Source organism: Heterostelium album (assembly GCF_000004825.1).
Source record: "Heterostelium album PN500 unplaced genomic scaffold PPL_scaffold12, whole genome shotgun sequence".
Classification (NCBI taxonomy): domain Eukaryota; phylum Evosea; class Eumycetozoa; order Acytosteliales; family Acytosteliaceae; genus Heterostelium; species Heterostelium album.
In genome coordinates this window covers 720,093-739,779 of record NW_008805074.1, presented here as the reverse complement: position 1 = coordinate 739,779, position 19,687 = coordinate 720,093, and the positions used below count along the sequence as shown (strand labels likewise).

The window sequence follows — 19,687 nt, the reverse complement described above, 5'->3', positions numbered from 1 at the left end:
AGTTGAAGTTATAAAGTATTATGGAGTTTGTATCTTTGATTAAAATAACAGATTTATTTTTTGCAAAGAAATTAATAATTAGTTGATATAATACCCTCAACTAACCACTCATCTAACATGACATATGGGTTGGGTGTTGAAATCAAACAACTTTGTGGACTACTTATGGCACGACATAGTGGTGCAATCAATGGATTCGCTAGTGAGTTCCATGTTATCCCAGAAATTGGTGTCCGAATCTTTGCTGTGGCAACTCTGAATCTCATCTATTCTGTAATTAACCAATTGTTAAATGTTATCTCTCAAAGTATCATATCACAATACTTCCAACTATCTCCACGAGTAGCTTACAATGTATTGGCACCTAAGAATGCTAGGTTACAAATGAAATCAGTTCTCAAGTGTCAACCAATTCCAAAAGAGATTAAAAATAGAGTTCTTGGTTATTATAAGTTGATGGATGGTAATCAAAAAAAAGATTTCTTACCACTTCAAAATCTACCAATAGTACAACCAAAGATTATACAAGAAAACATTTGTCACTGCCAATCTTTCTTGGATATCACCTGAGAATGGATCACCAATTCTACCAGATGGTGCTCTTGTCACCAACGATAGATTACTTGCCAATGAAACTAAAGATAACGAATGATGAAATGAATGTTACTATTGATTCTTTCGTTAGACAAAACAATATATAGGATAACAATCTGTTCTACCAACTATACATCCCTTTACCACCTATTTTCAAACCACCAATTAACCATTCCTCAAGAATCTAGTTGGACTCTATGAAGCAAATCAACTTGTAGTATCTATGAATACGATGAATTCTCAATTAGATCAAACAAATCATTTTTCGGTGGAACATCAAGACAGAGATTGTTCAAAAAGTTATTGACAACCGCCTTGATGAATTCTACATGAACCAGAATGGTGTCATTTCGATTATAAAATATCATTTGAATGTTTTAGACATTCCATTGGAAAATCTATAATAATCTTTTTAAAACTAAAATGTAATAATATTTATAATATAATTTTTTTTATCTTTTATTAAATTTTAAATGTTGTAATGTATGAACCTTTAGGTGCTCGAATATCATGAATTTTCCTTCCGAGTGTTTTAATAGAATTCGTGCATCTTTGGCAAAGGAACGAGAATCACTCTCATAGAGGAAAGGTTCAAGATAGTTGCCATGAAAGTGTTTATTTTGGATTATTGAATTTTTGTTGTTAATAACACCCCTCATATCTATTTTTTAGATTTTAATAATTTTATGGGTCGAATTTGGAGTATGTTATTTTTTTGTCGTTTTTTACTTAAAAATATTTGGGACCTAAGATTTTGTTTTTTATTTTGCCGAAACCCAAAATTAATTTTATTTCTATATAATTTCACTTTTTACTTTATAAAGTACGAGAGCGAAAATGACAACTTAATTAGAATATTTATAGTAATTTGGTAATAGTTGGAGTTCTAATCTTTGGAAATATGCTACGAATTTCAATAGATCGACCAAGGACTAAACCGTAGCATATTTAGTTCGATTCATTCAATTTCTTTCACGCTTCTTTTCAACATCACTCTTTTCTGCTTTCTAATTAGCTTTATTTCTTTATAAATCTCGCCCAACCATTTATTTTTCTTTTTTCTTGAACTGTTAAATTTCTTCTCACTTTTTTATTGGATAGTCCCAGAATTATCAGATTCTTTTGTACTTTTTTGTTTCTCGCCTGACCAAAGATAATGAGAGCATCAGGCATAGGAAATGCAAATACTCAACATTTTGTTGTTATCATATTTTTTTAATAAATAATAAAATTAGTTTATATTTTTTTTTTATTTAATTTTTTTAAAGGGAGTTTTAAAGTTTATAATATTTGCTATTCTTTTTTTTTTGGTTGTTTTTTATGTTATTCTTTTGAAAAAAGGTTTCTTTTTTTTTTTGTTTGTTTGGTTTGTTTGGTTTTTTGATTGATATTGATGATGATCAATTGATTTAACTAACCAACTTTGATGCACAATCATAACAATATGGATTGCTATGAACTTCGTAGAAATTGAGGGCAGGGAATGCCGTACGACATCCGGTGCATGAGAAACATTTGTTGTTGTTGTGGAACTTTCGGCCGAGTACCTTAATGACACCCTCACCTCTTGATACGATCTGCTCACTGCAACCATCGCAGACTTCGTATTTTGGTGCAGTTGCCTTGGTGACACATGCCAAACAGTATGGTTTGCCTTCGAGTTGGTAGAACTCCTTGTCTGGGAAGTGAGTACCACACGAGTTACACTTGAAGCACTCCTCGTGGAACGAGTTGCTCAACGCCGATACAACGGTGCCAAAGATTGGTTTCGAGCACATGAAGCACTGTTTGTGCTCGACGAAACTACGATCGTAGCAATCCTCGCAGTATGGTTGATCCAAGTGTACGACGAAGCTCTGAATCTTCTTGTGACAATCGTTGCATGTAAAGTGGTCGATGTGCCAAGCTCTATCCATGGCTTTATAGTGGCTGCCTTCGATCGATTGTTTACAACGGTGACAGAACAGCTGTTCATCGCCATCGACGGTAGTAGATACACCACGTGGTGAGCTGGAGTTCAGGTTACCAGAGGATGTATTGGTGGCTGCTGGTGGAGGGAAGGGAACGGGTAGTTGTATGAGCTGCTGGTGGTTGAGTAGCTGGTTTACTGAGGTGTTCGGTTTCAATATTTTGATGAGAGTGAGAGTGAGAATGTGTTGTTTCTTGATGATGGGATGGTGTTGGTACTGGTGCTGGAACTGCTGGTGTTGGTGCTGGTGCTGGTGTGTGTACTGGAGCAGTTGGTGTATGTACTGGTTTGGGTGGTTCAACTGGTTGGTGGTGATGAGTAGTTGTTGTTGCTGCTGGTGGTGGGGTTGGTTTGACAACTGGTGAGATGGATGGAGCTGGCTTGACAACAGGCGATACTGATGGAGCTGACTTCATAGAGGTCTGCGATGGTGTTTTGTTGAGGACAGGAGCCGGTTTGGCTCCAACGGAAGCTGATGATGTTACATTGGATTTTGGTGCTGACGAGTGGACACTGGCAGTTTGTACTACACGTCCAACCGGTGATACATTCTGACCTGGTTGCACCCAGTTTACTGGTGTCTTTCCAAAACCTGCAGCTGGTTTAATGGCTGGAGATGCTTGTGATTTGAATGTTGGTGTTGTTTGTTTTGGTGGTTGTTCTTGAACTGGTGCTGGTGCTGGTGGATTTCCACTTGGAGTAATGTTACTCTCAACTACAACATTGCTCTTGAATGATGTTGTAACATGTACAACTGGATCCTCTTGCTTTGGAGCAACTGGTGCTGGTGGAGCGGCAACTGGTGTTGGAGCTGGTGTTGGTGTTGCTTCAACTGGTGTTGGTGTTGGTGTTGGTGTTGGAGCTGGTGTGTGTACTGGTTTGGGTGGTTCGACTGGCTTGAATGGAGCGGCAGCTGGTTTGTTTGTTGGGGCGGCAGCAGTGGCAGCTGGTTTTGGTCCAGCCGAATTTTTGGCAATGGCCGGTGCTTTACGCAAGACACCGGTTGATGGCTTGAGTTGTGGGGCAGCACCTGGCTTGGCAACACTAACAAATGTTGGTTTTGGAGTTGGTGTGGAGTTGACTGGAGCTGGACTGCTATTGGTTGGAGCTGGACTACTATGTCCAGATGCACCAGTATCAATTCCACCTCCTCTACTCTTTAACTTTGGCATTCCACCAGCAAAAATGTCACCAAATCCAGATGGACCGCCACCTGGAGCTGGTCTACCAGAACCTCCTCCTCCACCTGGAGCAGATGGAGCTTTCAAAGGACGATCTATAAAGAAAATAATAATTAAATAATCACAATTGTGATATTAATATCCAAGTTTGTTTGTTTTTTGTTTTTTTTCCGGACAATTTTTTTTTTTTTGTTTTCATTCAACAACCTTTTTTCCTTTTACATCACTCATCCATCCATCTCTCATTCACTCACTCTCTCACTCTCTCAAATGATCTCTTCATTCTCTTTAGATGTCAATCTATATTTACCATCTGGTTTCTTATCATTGGTCTTAACTTTCTTTAATTTGGCTGAACTAAAATTTTGAATGGATCCAAGCAATGCATTACGACCTGGATCTGCGGCTGGAACTCCAGCGGGTGGTGGGGGTGGTGGAGCTGGTGCTGGAGGTGGTGGTGGGGGTGGTGGACCGTCCATATTTAACTATTTGAAAATACAACTACAAAGTAAAAAGATAATTTAAAGTACAAATTTAACAATGAAAAAACAACGACAACAGTCAACTATAACTCTTGATAAACTGTAGACAATTTCGAAATTGTATCAACCTTCTTGTTATTATTCTGTTTGTTTGATTCTGTTTCTACAAAAAAATTGTTATTTCTATACACAATATATTTTATATATATAAATATATGTTTAATAAAAAAAAACAATTAGAAATAAATAAAATATAAAATATGATTAATTTAAATCAATAAATAGTAAGTGAAATGACTGATGTGGGGGAATTTGCTTGATTGCTAACAATTTTAAATTTAAATCAGAGGAATGGAGTGTTTGTGAGAGAGCAACAACATAAACAACCAAAGCAAAACACAACCAACACACTTTAAAAAAAAAACAAAAAAATGTTACTATTTTTTATTAATATTACAACAATAAAAATATATAATTTTGATTTGAAATTTGTGTGGCTTTTGATAATTTTTAAATTTAAATTAAATTTGGCCAAATTGATCATAAAAAAAATTCAAATAAAATTTGGGTTTGTTCAGCAACAACACAATTTTCAAAAAAAAATTTAAAAAAATACAATAAAAAAAAAAAAAAGTCAACTATTCATTGGGTTATTATTGGTTGAATGAATCTCAAAGGTTAGCAATTATCAAATGAAAATAAATAACTATTTATCTGAAAATTTATATATATGATTTATAGAATTGAGTTTTATATTTCATATTCTTCATAATCTTCATGGTTAAAATCTTCATCGTCATCGTCGTCGTCAAATTCTTCTCCTCTCCTATATCCTGATGTATCGTCATTATAGATAACAGTTACTACATCTTCTTCGTCTTCTGAAGTAACTTGTTGTTGAGTTGGTTTTTGTGGTGTAGTCGGTTGTTTTTGATTGGTTGTTGTTGATGTTGTTTTCTGTTGACCTATACTAATTGTTCCTCTAGTGACATTTTGACCTGGTTTGACAGTTGGTGATGTCGGTTGCTTTGTTGGTTGTTGTTGTTGGAATTGTGCGGGTTGTTTCAATTTCGATGGCGAAGTTGTGTTGGTAGCGGGTGTTGGTGTTGCTGGTGCTGCAGGTGGCCAAGCAGCCGCTTTCTTGGCAACCTCTGAATTTTTGTTGACTTGAGGCTTTGTAGCGGGCTTTGATTGTGGTCGTTGTTGTTGTTGTTGTTGCTGTGGATCGTATCTTGCTGAGACTGGACGTTGAACTCCACCTGTTTTTCTCATGATGGAAGCTGTCTTGGTGTTGGAATTCAATACGACTACCGAACCCTTCAATGACTCTGCCTTGCGCTGAGCCTCGGCAGCTTGATCGGATTCCTCCATCTGTCGCATCTTCTCATCACGACGCTCCTTCAACAGAGGAATACATTCAGTAACGAGCTTCTGGAGAATCTGCTGTGATGAACCCTTGAGAATGAATGGATGACTCAAAAGTTGTTGGGCAGATGGACGTGCCGCTGGATTCAGTGCCAGACAGACACGCACGAAATCGTGAAAGTCGTCGGACCAGTCCGACTGGATTTTGAGGGTGGGTGGTGGTTGATGGGGAATGGTGAAGATGACACGCGAGGGTGGAATATCGAATCTGGGTGGAACACTCTCAGCGATTTCGATTGCAGTGATTCCCAGTGACCAGATGTCAGCTTTCTGATCGTATCCCTGTCCCATGATAATCTCTGGTGCCATCCAGTAGGGCGAACCAATAACGGTCTTCATTTTCTGTCCTTGCTCAGCGATTGTCGAGACACCGAAATCCGCCAGCTTTGGCAGACCCTCCTCGTCCAACAACACATTTCCAGCTTTGATGTCACGATGTGTGGTTCGCTTCGAGTGCAAATAGACCAGTCCCTTGACGACACCGGCACACACCGCTGCAATCTCGTCTTCGGTCAGTCGCTTCTGACACAACTCTATAATATCGAGAAGAGATCCACCCTTGCAGTACTCCATAACTATGAGAAGCATCGATGATTTCAAATAGCAACCTTTGTACTCTACAATGTATGGACAATCGATGGATTCTCTGAGAATATCGATTTCCTTTGCCAAATTTGTGTTTGTTTCGATATCGTCTGCACTGACCTCTACGAATTTACATGCAATCAATCGATTTCCATTGGATTCACGATCTTTCTTTTTCATCCAACGACATGCACACACTGTACCAAAAGATCCTGATCCAACAACCTCTACAATTTGAAAAATTAATTCCGGATCATCTTTGGAAATTCTATTACTAAAAAATTGTTCTATATCTGCCATTTTCTATATCTTTGAAAAAAAAATTGTTTTATAAAATAAATACTATATAATTTATATATGGAATATGGATGCAAATAGGGGAAAAAAAAAAAAAAAAACTGAAATTAACTTTTTTATTTAAAAGATTAAAGAGAGAAATTATAAAATACAAATAAGAAAAAGGAATAAAAATACAAGTTTAAAAGTTAAATAAATAAAATATAGATACAAAATAAGAAGAAGAAGATTTTTGTTTAAAAAAATGATTTGAAAATGTAAATCATTAATGTTATTTGGCTTGTGAAAAAAAAAAAAAAAAGTTTAAAAAAAAATCCAACCATCAATTTTTGATCCATAAAAGTTTTTTTTTATTTTTATTTTTCATATTAGATCGCGTTTTGTGTCTTCCGATCTAAACAAATTTATTATTTGAAAAAAAAAGCATTGACAATGCAAACCTGAACAAAAAATCATTCAAAAACAAATAAAACAAATGCAAATAGATAAATTCAATTTAAATCCTCAATAAAGAACCGAGTTACTTGTAACTGGTAAAGTCAATTCAGATACTAAATCACTAAATTTATACTATACAACTGAAAAGTAGTTATTTATTCTCAAAAAAGAAAAATAAGAAAAATGAAAATAGAAATAAAAAAAAAGATAAAAAAAGAGATCAAAGAACAAAAAAATATATAATATCACTTTTTAAATATGATTTACAATGTTACTGTGATCACAAATTTTAAAACAAGTTTTGTTGTTTGAGTGCTTTTCTTCCTCTGAAAAAACCTTGTGATCAAAATTATAATAAAAAAAAATTGAGTGAGTTAAAAAAAATTCAGAAAAAAAAAAAAAAAAAAAAAACTTTGGTGTGGTCGCTGCCCCCTTAAACTCAACTCATCTTTCTAAAGTTATTAGCAAATAAACAGAGATATAAAATAACCATCAAGTATATTTATAGTTTAATTAATTGTATTGTAATAATAAATCTATTGAATTGTTTTGTTTTGTTCTTATTTTTCATAATTCAAACACAATCATCACTTTTACAATCAATCAAATCAACTTAAAACCAAACCAAATCAAATCAAATCAAAGCAAAACAAAACAAAACAAAAATTATTTTTATTTTATTTTTTTTAGCTTAGTTTAGTTTAGTTTTTACTTTTTTTTATTTATAAAAAAGATTAAAATAAATAGATTTAAAGTAATTTAATCTATTGTAATATATATAAAATAAACATAATATAAATATCTAAATATATATAATTAGAATATATAAAAAACACACATAGAAAGATGTCAGAAGAACAATTCACAGCAGCATCGTCCGATTCGAAAAAGAATAATGTTGTAGTTAAAGTTGGTATGGTTGGAGACTCACAGATCGGTAAGACATCGCTCATGGTCAAATACGTAGAGGGTACATTCGATGAAGATTATATTCAGACACTGGGTGTCAATTTCATGGAGAAGACAATCTCGATTAGAGGCACCGAGATCACATTCAGTATTTGGGATCTCGGAGGTCAGCGTGAGTTCGTCAATATGTTGCCACTGGTGTGTAACGACGCCGTTGCCATCCTCTTTATGTTTGATCTCTCGAGAAAGTCAACACTGAACAGCGTCAAAGAGTGGTACAGACAGGCTCGTGGTTTCAACAAGACCGCCATTCCATTCTTGATCGGTACTAAATACGATGTTTTCGCAACACTGCCCGCTGAAGATCAAGAAGAAATAACTAAACAAGTATGTATCGTATATGTATATAAATATTTATAATTAATTCTAATCTTGTATCTTTATTTATTTATTTAGGCACGTAAATTTGCAAGTGCAATGAAATCACCATTGATTTTCTGTTCAACATCACACTCGATCAACGTTCAAAAGATTTTCAAGATTGTTATTAGTAAAGCATTCGATTTGAATTGTACTATTCCAAAGATTACCAATGTTGGTGAGCCATTACTAGAATATTAAAAACAACAACATAACAACAAACAAACAAATCAACCAGTCAAATCAAAATCAAATCAAATCAATAATGTATTTAATATATCTCAACTCACTCACTCCACACTCCACTCTCACAAACCACCAAGTAAAGTAAAGTAAAACCAAAAAAGTAAAACAACAATAATAATAATAGCATTTGATGAAAAGCTTTTAGTAAGTTGATAAACCTGCTTACTATCATCAATAAATGTAACAATCCAAAAAAAAAAAAAAAACAATAATACTACAATAAGAGTTCTTTCTTATTCATTTAATAATTAATAATAATATATAGAATCAAGATAACCATTGCACAACCATTTAACCATTTTATTTTTTTTTTTAAAAAAACAAACAAATTTGTAATAAAACAAATAATAATATAACTAAATTGTTTGTTTGTTAATCAATCTATTTATTTTTAATGAGTCAATGGTATAAATAAATGAATTATGATCTGTGATGTTTTAAAACTTATTGTTCTTGTCGACGATACCTCTTAAGTATTATTATAAGTGTTTGTTTTGTTTTGTTTTGTTTTGTTTTTTTTTTTAAGAGAATTTTAGTTATCGTCATCCTCTAATGTGTCCTCTGGATAATAATATTCTTGAAGTAAACGGTAGATGTAGGATGGGTTATGTGCACCACTAAAAAAAAAATAACAAATGATAAGTGATTAGTGTTTGTTTTGTTTTGTTTTTGTTATGTTATATGTGTGTATATAAATGATAAACTTACATGTTGGTAACGAATAAACTAACTAATTCAGGTGGTATATAATCAAAGGTTGGATTGTAACTGTGAACTTGTTCGAGATGCTCGGCCTCTTTGAATTTGAGATAGGCACTGGGTGATCCGTAGTCGTTGAATGTATCTTGGTCGTAGGCGTAGAGCGGACACAGCTTGTAGAGACCGGTGCAAACCATCACTGGCACCGAGTGGTACTTGGCTGCCACTGTCAGCATATGAGTACCGGAGGTTGCAATCAAACCACCGTTTGCCATCACTGCGTGTGTACCAATGATAACCTTATTCACTCTCGACATCATTGCAAACACTGCACTATCTGTAATCAATGTTGTATCAATATTTTCCTTTGCCAAATTCAATGCTGCTGTTTGACCTTCAAGACTATATTATTATTATTATTAACATAATCTCATATTAGTTTCAATTGATACATAACAAACTATATATAGATATATAATAGATATACATACGATGGTGCAGTTTCAACGACTATTACACCAAATTTACGTTTACGACCAGCTTCTCTTAGAAAATCTTCTACTGTACGTGAATAACCTAATGTCATAATAACTTCACTAAAATGATGATGATGATGATGATTGTTTTTAAATGATGTTCAATATGTGTACGGCACTATCATCTATCTGTATATGTTTATGCTTATGTTATATTTACTTTGAATGAATATGTTCTTTATATTGTTGTGAGATACTCTTACGAAAACCTTTGAGTTCATCGATTAAATAACCGATTTGTTCGAGAATTGATGACTTTAAACCATTGAATGACTGTTGGAAATCTTGATCATCTGGATCTTCAATAGTCAACAAATTGTTTCTAGATGAATCTAACTTTATCCTACCTGTTGTTGTTGTTGTTTATCATTATCATCGATGTTCAAAAGTGTTAAAATCGGTTCAATCATTTCAATCACAACATAATTCTGAATATACATACTATGATCATCTTTCTTCAATGCTAAATACTCTTCACGAATAATATATAAAACACGTCTAACTATATTACCAATACACAATTCTAATGTATTTGATTTGATTTATTTTTGAATGGTTTTAGCTTAGATTAGTTTTGAAACTTCTTAACTTTTCTTTGCATAACTTACCTAATGGTTGTGTTTCAATTAAACGTTTACCTATGGCTTTTACTTGATCTATCAATACTCTTGCGTTTGGCCATCTGGTTGTAGATATATAATGTCTTAATACTTCTGCAGTGGCCTTCGAGACTGCAAACGATCCTGTAATTCTCTTTCTCTTCAATAGCAGAATAACGCTATCAAGTTGTGCTTCCATCTTCTTTCAAATAATAAATAAAAAAAGTCTAATTAAGAACTAACTAAACTTTAATGATATAAAAAAAAAAACAAAGACAAAGAAGGGGAAAAACAATAGAAAAATAATAATAATTCTTTCAAATTTGATCAAAAAATTGTTTTTTTTTTTTTTTGTTTTGATTGATCATCCAAGTTTATTTTTTTATCATTAAAATTGTTCTTGATGATAAAGATAATGATAATCATTCTCCATATTCAACAATAGCAATTAGGGAAATAATTAGTTTTGACAATTATAAAATAATATAAAGCTTTATTGTTAGTCAAAACTAATAAAATATAGAAATTTCAAGTATTAAGAAAGGAAATTCTGACATTAATAGTTAACTATACTATTTCCGAGATATTAGTTCCAAAAACAAAAAAAGGGGTATCCAATTCCGATACCATTTATTAATTTAAATCCTGATTACTTTTTATTTTTTTTTTTTTAATTTTTATTTTTTTTACTTTTTAAATAGTCTATTCAGATTCTTTTTTTTTTCATTATTTCTTAAGTTATAAAGAAAATGAGAGCAGTTATACAAAGAGTAAAACAAGGTTCGGTCACTGTCAACAATGAAGTTATATCATCAATTGGTCAAGGTTTAGTTTGTCTCATTGGAATCACTCATGATGATACAAAAGTAGATTCTGATTGGTTGTAAGTATCATGATACATGTTCATTCATTTCATTAGGTAAAGACTTACTTACTGACTAACTGATACATAATCAATCAATCATCACATCATCAAATCATCAAATTTGAAGATGGAAGAAAATATTGAATTTGAGACTCTGGGATAATAAGGAGGCCAACAAGAGCTGGGATAAAAGCGTAAAGGATATGAACTATGAAGTGTTATTTGTCAGTCAGTTTACATTGTATGCAGTCACCAAGAAAGGCACCAAACCCGATTTTCATTGCGCAATGCCCTCGGAATTATCGAAACAATTCTACACTCAATTCCTAAATGATGCCAAACAAAACTATAAACCTGAATTGATTAAAGGTAACCATTATATACTTGTTATTTGTTTTAAAATACTAGTAAGTTCTAATGTTTCTCTTTTTTTTTTTTATTTCTTTAAAACCAATTATATTTATAGATGGATGTTTTGGTGCAATGATGGATGTTGGAATTGTAAATGATGGACCAGTCACAATCGTACTTGATTCAAAAGATAAATAATCAATGATTGTAAAAAAAGAAAGCACTAAAACAACAAACACATTCATTACCTCATACATTTCTAGAATAGATTCATATTTACCAGGGTTATCAAAACTTGACTCCAATATGTGTTGAAATTTTCATTGACCAACTCCACAATTCACAATTGAAATAATTATTATCACCTTATTATGTATTAAATAAAAGAAAAACAAAAGAAGATTTTATTTATATTTATAAATATCAAAAAAAAACAAAAGCAAATTAGATACACTGATTGATGTAAGGTTCACAAATATTAGTGTTTAACACAAGAGCTCCTACTGCCACTTACAATTTCCGGATAAATTTTGTAAATTTGATAAATTAAAGCCGATTCATCCACGGTATACCACAATTGTTGACACTTTAATCTCTAAGTTTTTTTTATTATTGTCTATTTTAAATCATTGATATCAACAAACAAGTATAAATAAACTTTAGCATTGGCCGCACTAATAAAAAAAAAATAACTTAATAACTGATCAGCATAGGAGGTTGTGATTTGCTTTGTGTTGTACAAATTCGATAATTGGTTGTTCATGTTTGTGTTTATGTTTTGATTTTAAATAATAATAAATCAAATCAAAAAAATTTATTTATTTGGTTTGCTTTTTTCCCTGGTTTGAAAAAAAAAATTATAGATTGTGTTTTGTTTTTTTAGCAAATCAAAAAGTGAGTGACACTTAGTCCTCAGTCCTCTATCCTTTTGGAAAAGTTGGTCTTCAACTAAAAATAAATAAATAAATTTGAAAAAGCAAAAGTAAATTCAACAAAAAGTTTTTCTTTTTTTTTTTTTTGTTTTTTAAATAAATATCAGGTCATTGGGATTAGAATGAGGTTTGATTGAAGTGTCACCAAAATACCAATCTTTTTTAACAAACAAACAAAATGAATATATGAACAAAAATAAAAAGAAAGAAATTTGAGAAGAGAAAAAGATAATAGTTTATAAACTACTGTAGATAAATATAAATTTAGGATTTTTTGATTGTATAGTTATTTAAAAAAAAAGTAAATATAAAAAAAATAAAATTTTAAAAAAACAAACCAAATACCACCAACGAAAACCAAAGACTTTCCAACCAACAAAAAAAATCAGATATTTTTCATTTTTCAAACAGTACTGTTTTTAAGATCTAAATAAATAAACAAGCAACAAGAAGAGCTTTGAAAATTCAATTTCAAAATTATCTTTTTCCCAGGAATCTCGACTTTAATGTATTTTTTTTAATTATTTTTCATTTCATTTTTTGTTTTTTTATCTCATCTTGTACAAAACAACAATCTTTATTTATCAACCATATACCCAAGAGAAAGATACAAACACCTTTCTTACATTAAACTTATACTCACAATCAAACACCATTCGCAATTAAACAAAAAAACACACTTCCAAACACCCCTTTTTCTTTTTTTTTTGAACTTTAGGGTCACAGCGATAAACCAAATAAACAAATAAACAAAATCAACACATATATATACAAGTTTTATGATAAATCATTAGAATTAATTATTATAATAAACAACCACTCACTATCACTCACTACATAATCAACTTCAATATCTTTCCTTTTGGTTTTGTTTTGTTTTGTATTTTTTATTAAAACCTGTAATATTAATCATTATTATTTTCTAAAGATAAATAGATAGATAAGTTAGATACGGTCATAGTCAGCCAGCGGTATATATATATAAATAAATAAATTAGTTTAAGATAAATAGTTAGATAGATAGATAGATAGCATAACTTATAGTTTTAAGTCGAAATAGTATATTGATATTGATATTGATAGATAAGAATAAATATAGACAATGAGTTCTTTTGAACCATTTAATCAGAGTAATATCCAATCCGAATCAATGTCATTGCTTTCAGCCAATATAAACTCTGATAATGAGGAGTTTGGTGTATACCAAGAGCCAAATGAATCATATTGGAGCCGGTTCGTCAGTCTACTGAAAAGAATATTTCTACCAAAGGGTGAAATGCCTCATGACGGTAAGTTCAATGTTTAGATATATTTACAATACATTTTTTTTTTGAAGAAGCTAATTAATATCATATCATATCATATCATATCATATCATATAAATATTATTTATATATAATACAGATCGTATTAATATGGATTGGTTACAAAAATGGAGAAAATATAATAGATTCCCATTTAAATTATTAGTTCATTTAGTAATTACAGTTTGTTTAACTTCAATTGTATGTATTCTCAAATTAAAATTATCTTTATCTCAGTATAAAATATCCAAAAAAAATATGCAAAGTTTAATTTAACTCAAAACTTTAATTTTGTAGATATTTATCCAAACAGGTGATTTGACAGAATATTCAGTTGGTATTGAAGGTACATGGTATAAGATATTCTTTCCAACAGATTTCCAATATGAAGGTGATTTCGGTGCCAATATAGTATATCTTTATACTGTACAGGATACAGTCGACATGATACAAAATGATTTAAATAATGTATGTTTTGTTTTTAATAATTGATTCAATCTGGATTTCATTGGATCGGTTTTATTATTGATACTAAAATATTTTTAATTATTATTATTTTGATCAACTTGTTAGTATAATAATTTCACTAGTACGTCTGTCAATAAGTTTGTGATGCTTGGAAATGTAAATTCGGTACCACCTTTCGATGCAACATTGTATATATCGATGTATAAAGACTGTAGTCAGGTATTCGATACCAATATCATCTCGGCCAATACCGACACAGTTACCACATCGTATGTTGTGAATTCCGATGATTTGGGTCCATTGAATCTCGATAATCACACACTTGAGGATCTACAGCAGATGTTCTTCTGTATGGAGAGTATGAGGTTACGTTTCACATTTTCAAACATTCATCTTCAATACGATCATCCAGTGGAGTATACATGGAATGTAGATGTAGTATTCGATAACTCTGTTCAAAGTGGAAGAATTGCAACCACCGTTGAAGCTACTAAAACAAGAGTTACAGATCGTATGTATTTAAGATTTTATTTCATCATAGTTTAAAAATAAGTTTATCTAATTGCAATCATTAATTTTAGTTCCATATTCGAAATTAATTCAATCGTCAAAGATGATTTTGGAAATCATATTGATTATTTTCTCATTGTTATCTCAGGTTATGGCGTGGAGATCGTTTATGTTCTCATTCAAGACCTTCCAGAGAACCAAGAGATTGGTCCGTAGAATTTCAACCAAGCAGAAGCTCACTGCGACCATCAATTGGGGATCACTCCCAGTGAGAACCAAATTGAGATTCTTCAATCTCTGGTTCATCGTTTGTTTCATCTGTAACCTTTGTACTATTGTCGGTGCAACACTCGACTTTTTCGAAGCAAGTTCACACGCTACCAAGTTGTTGATTGGTTTCGCCACACTCTTATCGTGGATCAATCTCATTCGTTATCTAGAATTCGATCCAAAATCAATTGTAAGTATATTTAATGTTTTTCTTTATTCAACCAAATATGAATATTCTGAATTAATTAATTGATTTCTTTTTTTATTAAAGGCTTTAATTAGAGCATTGGGATCAGGTTTACCAACTATTTTAAGATTTTCAGCTGGTAGTCTTCCAATTTTCATTGGATTTGCTTTGTTTGGTTTAATGTACTTCTCAGAGACCTCTTCTAGATTCAGTTCTATCGGTGAGGCAATGGTAACTCTCTTTGGTTTGCAGAATGGTGACGATATACAATCAACCTTTAGAGCAACAGAGAAGAGTCCAATCGTTTCAAGAATTTATTTCTTTGTATTTGTATTCATTTCAATGTATGCCGTTGCAAACATCTACATTGCTATTATGGAGGGTGCCTATTCTCAATGCGTTGGTGTAAGTGTAAATTCAATTCAAATCCAATCAAAAAAAAAAAAACAAAACAAAACAAAACAATGTTGAAAGTTATAACTAACTAATTCGCATATAATTTAAATAATAGATTAAATCTAAACTCCAAAGAAAAGCTGATGAGGAAGAAGAAAGAAGAAACGGTGGTGGTGATGATGAGTTGAATCTCGACGATGAGATTTGGGACAAGTTGTTGGGATTAAGTTCCGACTCAGAGTCGGACCAGGAAGAAAAGAAGAGAAGAAGAAAGAAGAATACAATTAGAAAGCTAAAGAACAAGTTCCAGACCAACAAGAAGTTGACCGAATCACAAATTCTAACTACCGACCGTGCAGTCGATGCATTGGATATGGATTCCATCGTCGAAGACATCTCCAAGTCGATTTTGGAGAGACAAGTCGAATTCAACAAGGACATTCAGAAATTGGTGAAGGCATCGATTCACTCGAGAATCGAATCGTTGATTCAATCTCAAAAGCTATCGGTATCGAACAAGCAAGACGACGACAACAACAACAACACTGCAGGAAACAACAATGGAACCGGTGTCAGTAACGACAACAACAACAACAATAACAACAATGATAATGCGGATGTAATTAATTTCTACACCGATCCAGAATCAGATTAATAAACAAATATATAAAAAGAACAAATTATTTATTTTTAAAAACGAAAAAAGTGTTTAAACAAAAGAAAACATTATTAATCAGAGAACCAGCAAAAGTTCTCCTTTTTTTTAGTTTGTATTGTTTTTTTTTCTTTATGCACTACTTTGAGATTCTCGGTACTTTTGTGAAAGTCTTGCTCTCCATGAAAATGTTGCTATTATTATTTTGAAAAAAAGAGAATGATTAAATAATGAATTAATAAGAGTTTGCAAAAACGTTGAAAGTTATTGTTTGATTTATAACTTACGGGTTGCAGGTGTTGCTGCCAATGATGTCCTTGCTGGTGAGAAATATTTGGAAACGATTTCGTCAGAGGTGCTTCCATATTTCTTGGTATCATTGGGTACCTCTTGATTGATTTCAAACTTTGGAGGCGGACTCAGATTAATTGAATGATTTAATTCGGGAGAAATAGGTTTGTTGATAGTCGTCATACGGTTTGTTGGTGGTGTGATGTGTGGTGATTGTGGTGGTGATTCCTTGACAAATTTAATTGGAGAATCAGAGAAATTCGATTGATTGAAGAGCTCTTCATCGCTACTGTCATCTTCAAATATTGAATCGGTGTTAAACGATGGTAAACTACTGGATTTCTTTGGTTGTATAAATTTAAAGCTGTTGTCTTCTTGTGTGTTTGTTGATTGGTGGTTTTCTGTTGGTGATGATGGTGTAGATGATGATGTTGGTGCGCTTACCGTTGTTATTTTACTAAAAAAGAAAATAATTAATAAATAAATAAAATCAAGATTCATTAAAATATGATTGACTTACTTCTTTTTGAAAAAAGGTTGATGAGGTTGACGTTGTTGTTGTTGTTGTTGATTTTGCTGTTGATATGGTGATTGTTGTTGCTGTTGATCGAAATCATAGATATCTTTTCTTTTTGCAGGTTGATAAGGTGATGCTTGATTTTGTGAAAATAAAAGTGTTTTTCTTCTTATGCCTTCGGATGAACTGTTAAGATTATTGCTGCTGTTATTTAAATTACAATTGTTATCTATACTACCAGAGCTGCCACTGCTGCTGCTACTACTGAAACTACTATTAAAATTGTTGTTGGAATAAGATGGTGTTGAAGATGTTGTTGTGGTTGTTGTTGTTGTAGTTGAAGTGTTTGTCATTAAAACACTTTCTTTCTTCTTATACATAAATTGATCGAATATATTTAAACTGACTCTCTGATCTGTAACTAAACTATTCTTTTTAAATGTTTTACCAGCATTATTATTGTTGTTATCTGATTGTGAACCTTGTGAAGATGATTGTTGTTGTTGTTGTTGTTGTTGTTGTTGTTGTTGTTGTTGTTGTGAAAAATAAGAAGATGTTAATCTTGGTGGTGGTAGTTGTAGTTGTTGTTGCTGTGATTGTTGCTGTTGATAATAAGTAATTTGTTGTTGTTCTTCTTCATTTTGTTCTTCATATTTAATCTCATAATCTTCGATTTCAAAACTGTCATCTACCGATATCTTTGAAGTTGAGAAATAACTACTGGTAACTATCTTATTTTGATTATTATCACTATTAGTAGTATATGTATTACCATCTCCATCTGTTGTTTTTAATATTGGTGTTTTAGCTATGGTTTTGTTTTCAAAATAAAAGTTAATATAAAAAATCTTCTTCTTTTAAGCATATATTTTCGCAAACATACAATAATAGGAAGTTTGATCATTATCTTCATCATCATCATTCTCTTCTTTGTATTTCAAATTCTCTTCTTCTATATCACTTTCCAAATCGAATTCGTCATATCTGGTATCGTCATTTTGCTGTACTACTTTTGTTGTTAAAGTGGATCCACTTGTTTTATCTGTATGCGAATGATTGATTAATTGATTGGTTAATTAACAATTCAACTATAAAATCATCAATATCTCTTTCCCTCTTCTTTCTTTCTCTCTCTCTCTCTCTCTACATACCGAAATAATTTGTAATCTTATTGGTTTCATGAGAACTTAAAAATGATTTCTTTGGTTGTGTATTGAATGTAATGTTTGGTGTAGGAACATTCTCATCGAACGATTGTTTGGAGTTGGGATCGATAATACCTTTTGCAATCTTTTCTGCTATTTCATTTTCAATAAATCTATAGTTATAGATAGATAAATAGTTTTAGTTAGTATAAATTATAGTTTGATTGATTATTGTATTTTGGTGATTACTTACTCTCCAAGGAAATCGATTGATTCGAAATTATAAGTTTTCTCTTTATCTATTGGTGAGAAATGTACTAACTCTCGTAAACAAGGATCGAATACACGCTGATGTCTAAAGGTGAGATCAGCTTTATAGAACTGTTCGATATAGTTGGTATGCATGCCTTTCTCCATTCTCAGTACCTTGAAGATCTTCTCGATATCACGATGTTTCTTCAGATACTTGTAGGCTGTCTTCAAACCCATACCAGTGAGTGACGGTAAGTAATCACAACCCGACAATATACACATATGCCTCAACATCGTCAAATTGAAATCTGCCAAATCATAATCCTTTCCTTTGCAAGTAGCTAAATCCTCTGTTTTAATCTCTTCACAATATCCTTCTTTATCCATTTTAAATAGCATCTAAAAAGTTAGTCGTAATAGTAATAGTAGTAGTAGTAGTAGTCGTTATTGTTTAGTTAGTTAATGAAACAAGTTTAGTAGTTATTATGTAAATTGATATATATTTACATTTGGTGTACCATATGCAACTAAATCAGAATCTTCGGTGAGCACTGCATCTACTTGACCGGTGACAGCGAGGTATGCAAGTTGAGCATCGGCTTCGTAGGGTGCAACGAGGTATTCTATGTTCATTTGACGGAGTACTTTGATGAGAAGGAATGCCATGGTCGGCGTGACATCTACCGCTTTCTGAAAGCATCGATTCGCCTCTGCAGCGTTGCCTTCCATAAGATATGCGTGTGCCATCGCTTTCATATGCTCACGTTTACCTCTACGTTCATCTTCTGTCACTTTCTTATTGGGCAGAGCTCCACCATCAAATACAATCACCGGTATCACTTTATTCTGTTTCAACATATTTATTAATGATATACAATAATTTATAAATCTATAATTATATAATTAAAGATAAGATTAATATTTGTTTTGTTTTTGTTGTTTTTGTTGTTGTTGTTTAAGCTAGTTAATATATATATATAATACATACTTTGTAGTTGGTATATTCATACATAGCTCTTGACTACATGAATAGACTGCTTTGTGCAACCAACAATATCCATCGATGGCTATTCTTTTGTTTGCGTATTCACTGATATGAATACGTTTGGTAACCGGGGATAGCAACTTTAATAAACCAGCTATCCCCATTGTTGTTTTTGTTTG

General features: G+C 32.1%; 9 protein-coding genes across 9 annotated transcripts; 4 read left to right on the top strand and 5 right to left on the bottom strand.

The window, feature by feature from the left end:
- Positions 1–117: 117 nt before the first annotated feature.
- PPL_10249 (uncharacterized protein) lies at positions 118–570 on the top strand (the record flags this gene model as incomplete). The annotated part of the gene is made up of 1 exon (XM_020581030.1): positions 118–570. One exon carries the CDS (start codon positions 118–120, stop codon positions 568–570), a length of 453 nt encoding a protein of 150 aa, XP_020428615.1.
- Positions 571–1,556: 986 nt separating this feature from the next.
- On the bottom strand, positions 1,557–4,223 carry limD (LIM-type zinc finger-containing protein; the record flags this gene model as incomplete). Its single annotated transcript, XM_020581029.1, has 4 exons — positions 1,557–1,601; positions 2,013–2,641; positions 2,703–3,839; positions 4,055–4,223. The coding sequence occupies 4 exons, from the start codon at positions 4,221–4,223 to the stop codon at positions 1,557–1,559; spliced, it is 1,980 nt and encodes a 659-aa protein (XP_020428614.1).
- Positions 4,224–4,976: 753 nt separating this feature from the next.
- On the bottom strand, positions 4,977–6,536 carry dst3 (putative protein serine/threonine kinase; the record flags this gene model as incomplete). Its single annotated transcript, XM_020581028.1, has 1 exon — positions 4,977–6,536. One exon carries the CDS (start codon positions 6,534–6,536, stop codon positions 4,977–4,979), a length of 1,560 nt encoding a protein of 519 aa, XP_020428613.1.
- A 1,281-nt stretch (positions 6,537–7,817) lies between these two features.
- spg1 (Spg1/Tem1 GTP-binding protein) lies at positions 7,818–8,501 on the top strand (the record flags this gene model as incomplete). The annotated part of the gene is made up of 2 exons (XM_020581027.1): positions 7,818–8,267; positions 8,337–8,501. 2 exons carry the CDS (start codon positions 7,818–7,820, stop codon positions 8,499–8,501), a joined length of 615 nt encoding a protein of 204 aa, XP_020428612.1.
- A 577-nt stretch (positions 8,502–9,078) lies between these two features.
- On the bottom strand, positions 9,079–10,579 carry eIF2b2 (translation initiation factor eIF-2B subunit; the record flags this gene model as incomplete). The annotated part of the gene is made up of 6 exons (XM_020581026.1): positions 9,079–9,163; positions 9,255–9,647; positions 9,737–9,841; positions 9,942–10,128; positions 10,224–10,304; positions 10,390–10,579. The coding sequence occupies 6 exons, from the start codon at positions 10,577–10,579 to the stop codon at positions 9,079–9,081; spliced, it is 1,041 nt and encodes a 346-aa protein (XP_020428611.1).
- A 550-nt stretch (positions 10,580–11,129) lies between these two features.
- On the top strand, positions 11,130–11,794 carry dtd (D-aminoacyl-tRNA deacylase; the record flags this gene model as incomplete). The annotated part of the gene is made up of 3 exons (XM_020581025.1): positions 11,130–11,263; positions 11,397–11,614; positions 11,712–11,794. The coding sequence occupies 3 exons, from the start codon at positions 11,130–11,132 to the stop codon at positions 11,792–11,794; spliced, it is 435 nt and encodes a 144-aa protein (XP_020428610.1).
- A 1,836-nt stretch (positions 11,795–13,630) lies between these two features.
- On the top strand, positions 13,631–16,318 carry PPL_10243 (mucolipin; the record flags this gene model as incomplete). The annotated part of the gene is made up of 7 exons (XM_020581024.1): positions 13,631–13,817; positions 13,933–14,033; positions 14,130–14,300; positions 14,406–14,811; positions 15,251–15,270; positions 15,352–15,672; positions 15,779–16,318. 7 exons carry the CDS (start codon positions 13,631–13,633, stop codon positions 16,316–16,318), a joined length of 1,746 nt encoding a protein of 581 aa, XP_020428609.1.
- Positions 16,319–16,450: 132 nt separating this feature from the next.
- On the bottom strand, positions 16,451–18,910 carry exo1 (5'3'-exonuclease N- and I-domain-containing protein; the record flags this gene model as incomplete). Its single annotated transcript, XM_020581023.1, has 6 exons — positions 16,451–16,512; positions 16,606–17,066; positions 17,130–17,907; positions 18,010–18,168; positions 18,278–18,444; positions 18,525–18,910. 6 exons carry the CDS (start codon positions 18,908–18,910, stop codon positions 16,451–16,453), a joined length of 2,013 nt encoding a protein of 670 aa, XP_020428608.1.
- Positions 18,911–19,006: 96 nt separating this feature from the next.
- Positions 19,007–19,672, bottom strand: PPL_10241 (exonuclease 1 family PIN domain-containing protein; the record flags this gene model as incomplete). The annotated part of the gene is made up of 2 exons (XM_020581022.1): positions 19,007–19,412; positions 19,512–19,672. The coding sequence occupies 2 exons, from the start codon at positions 19,670–19,672 to the stop codon at positions 19,007–19,009; spliced, it is 567 nt and encodes a 188-aa protein (XP_020428607.1).
- Positions 19,673–19,687: the final 15 nt, after the last annotated feature.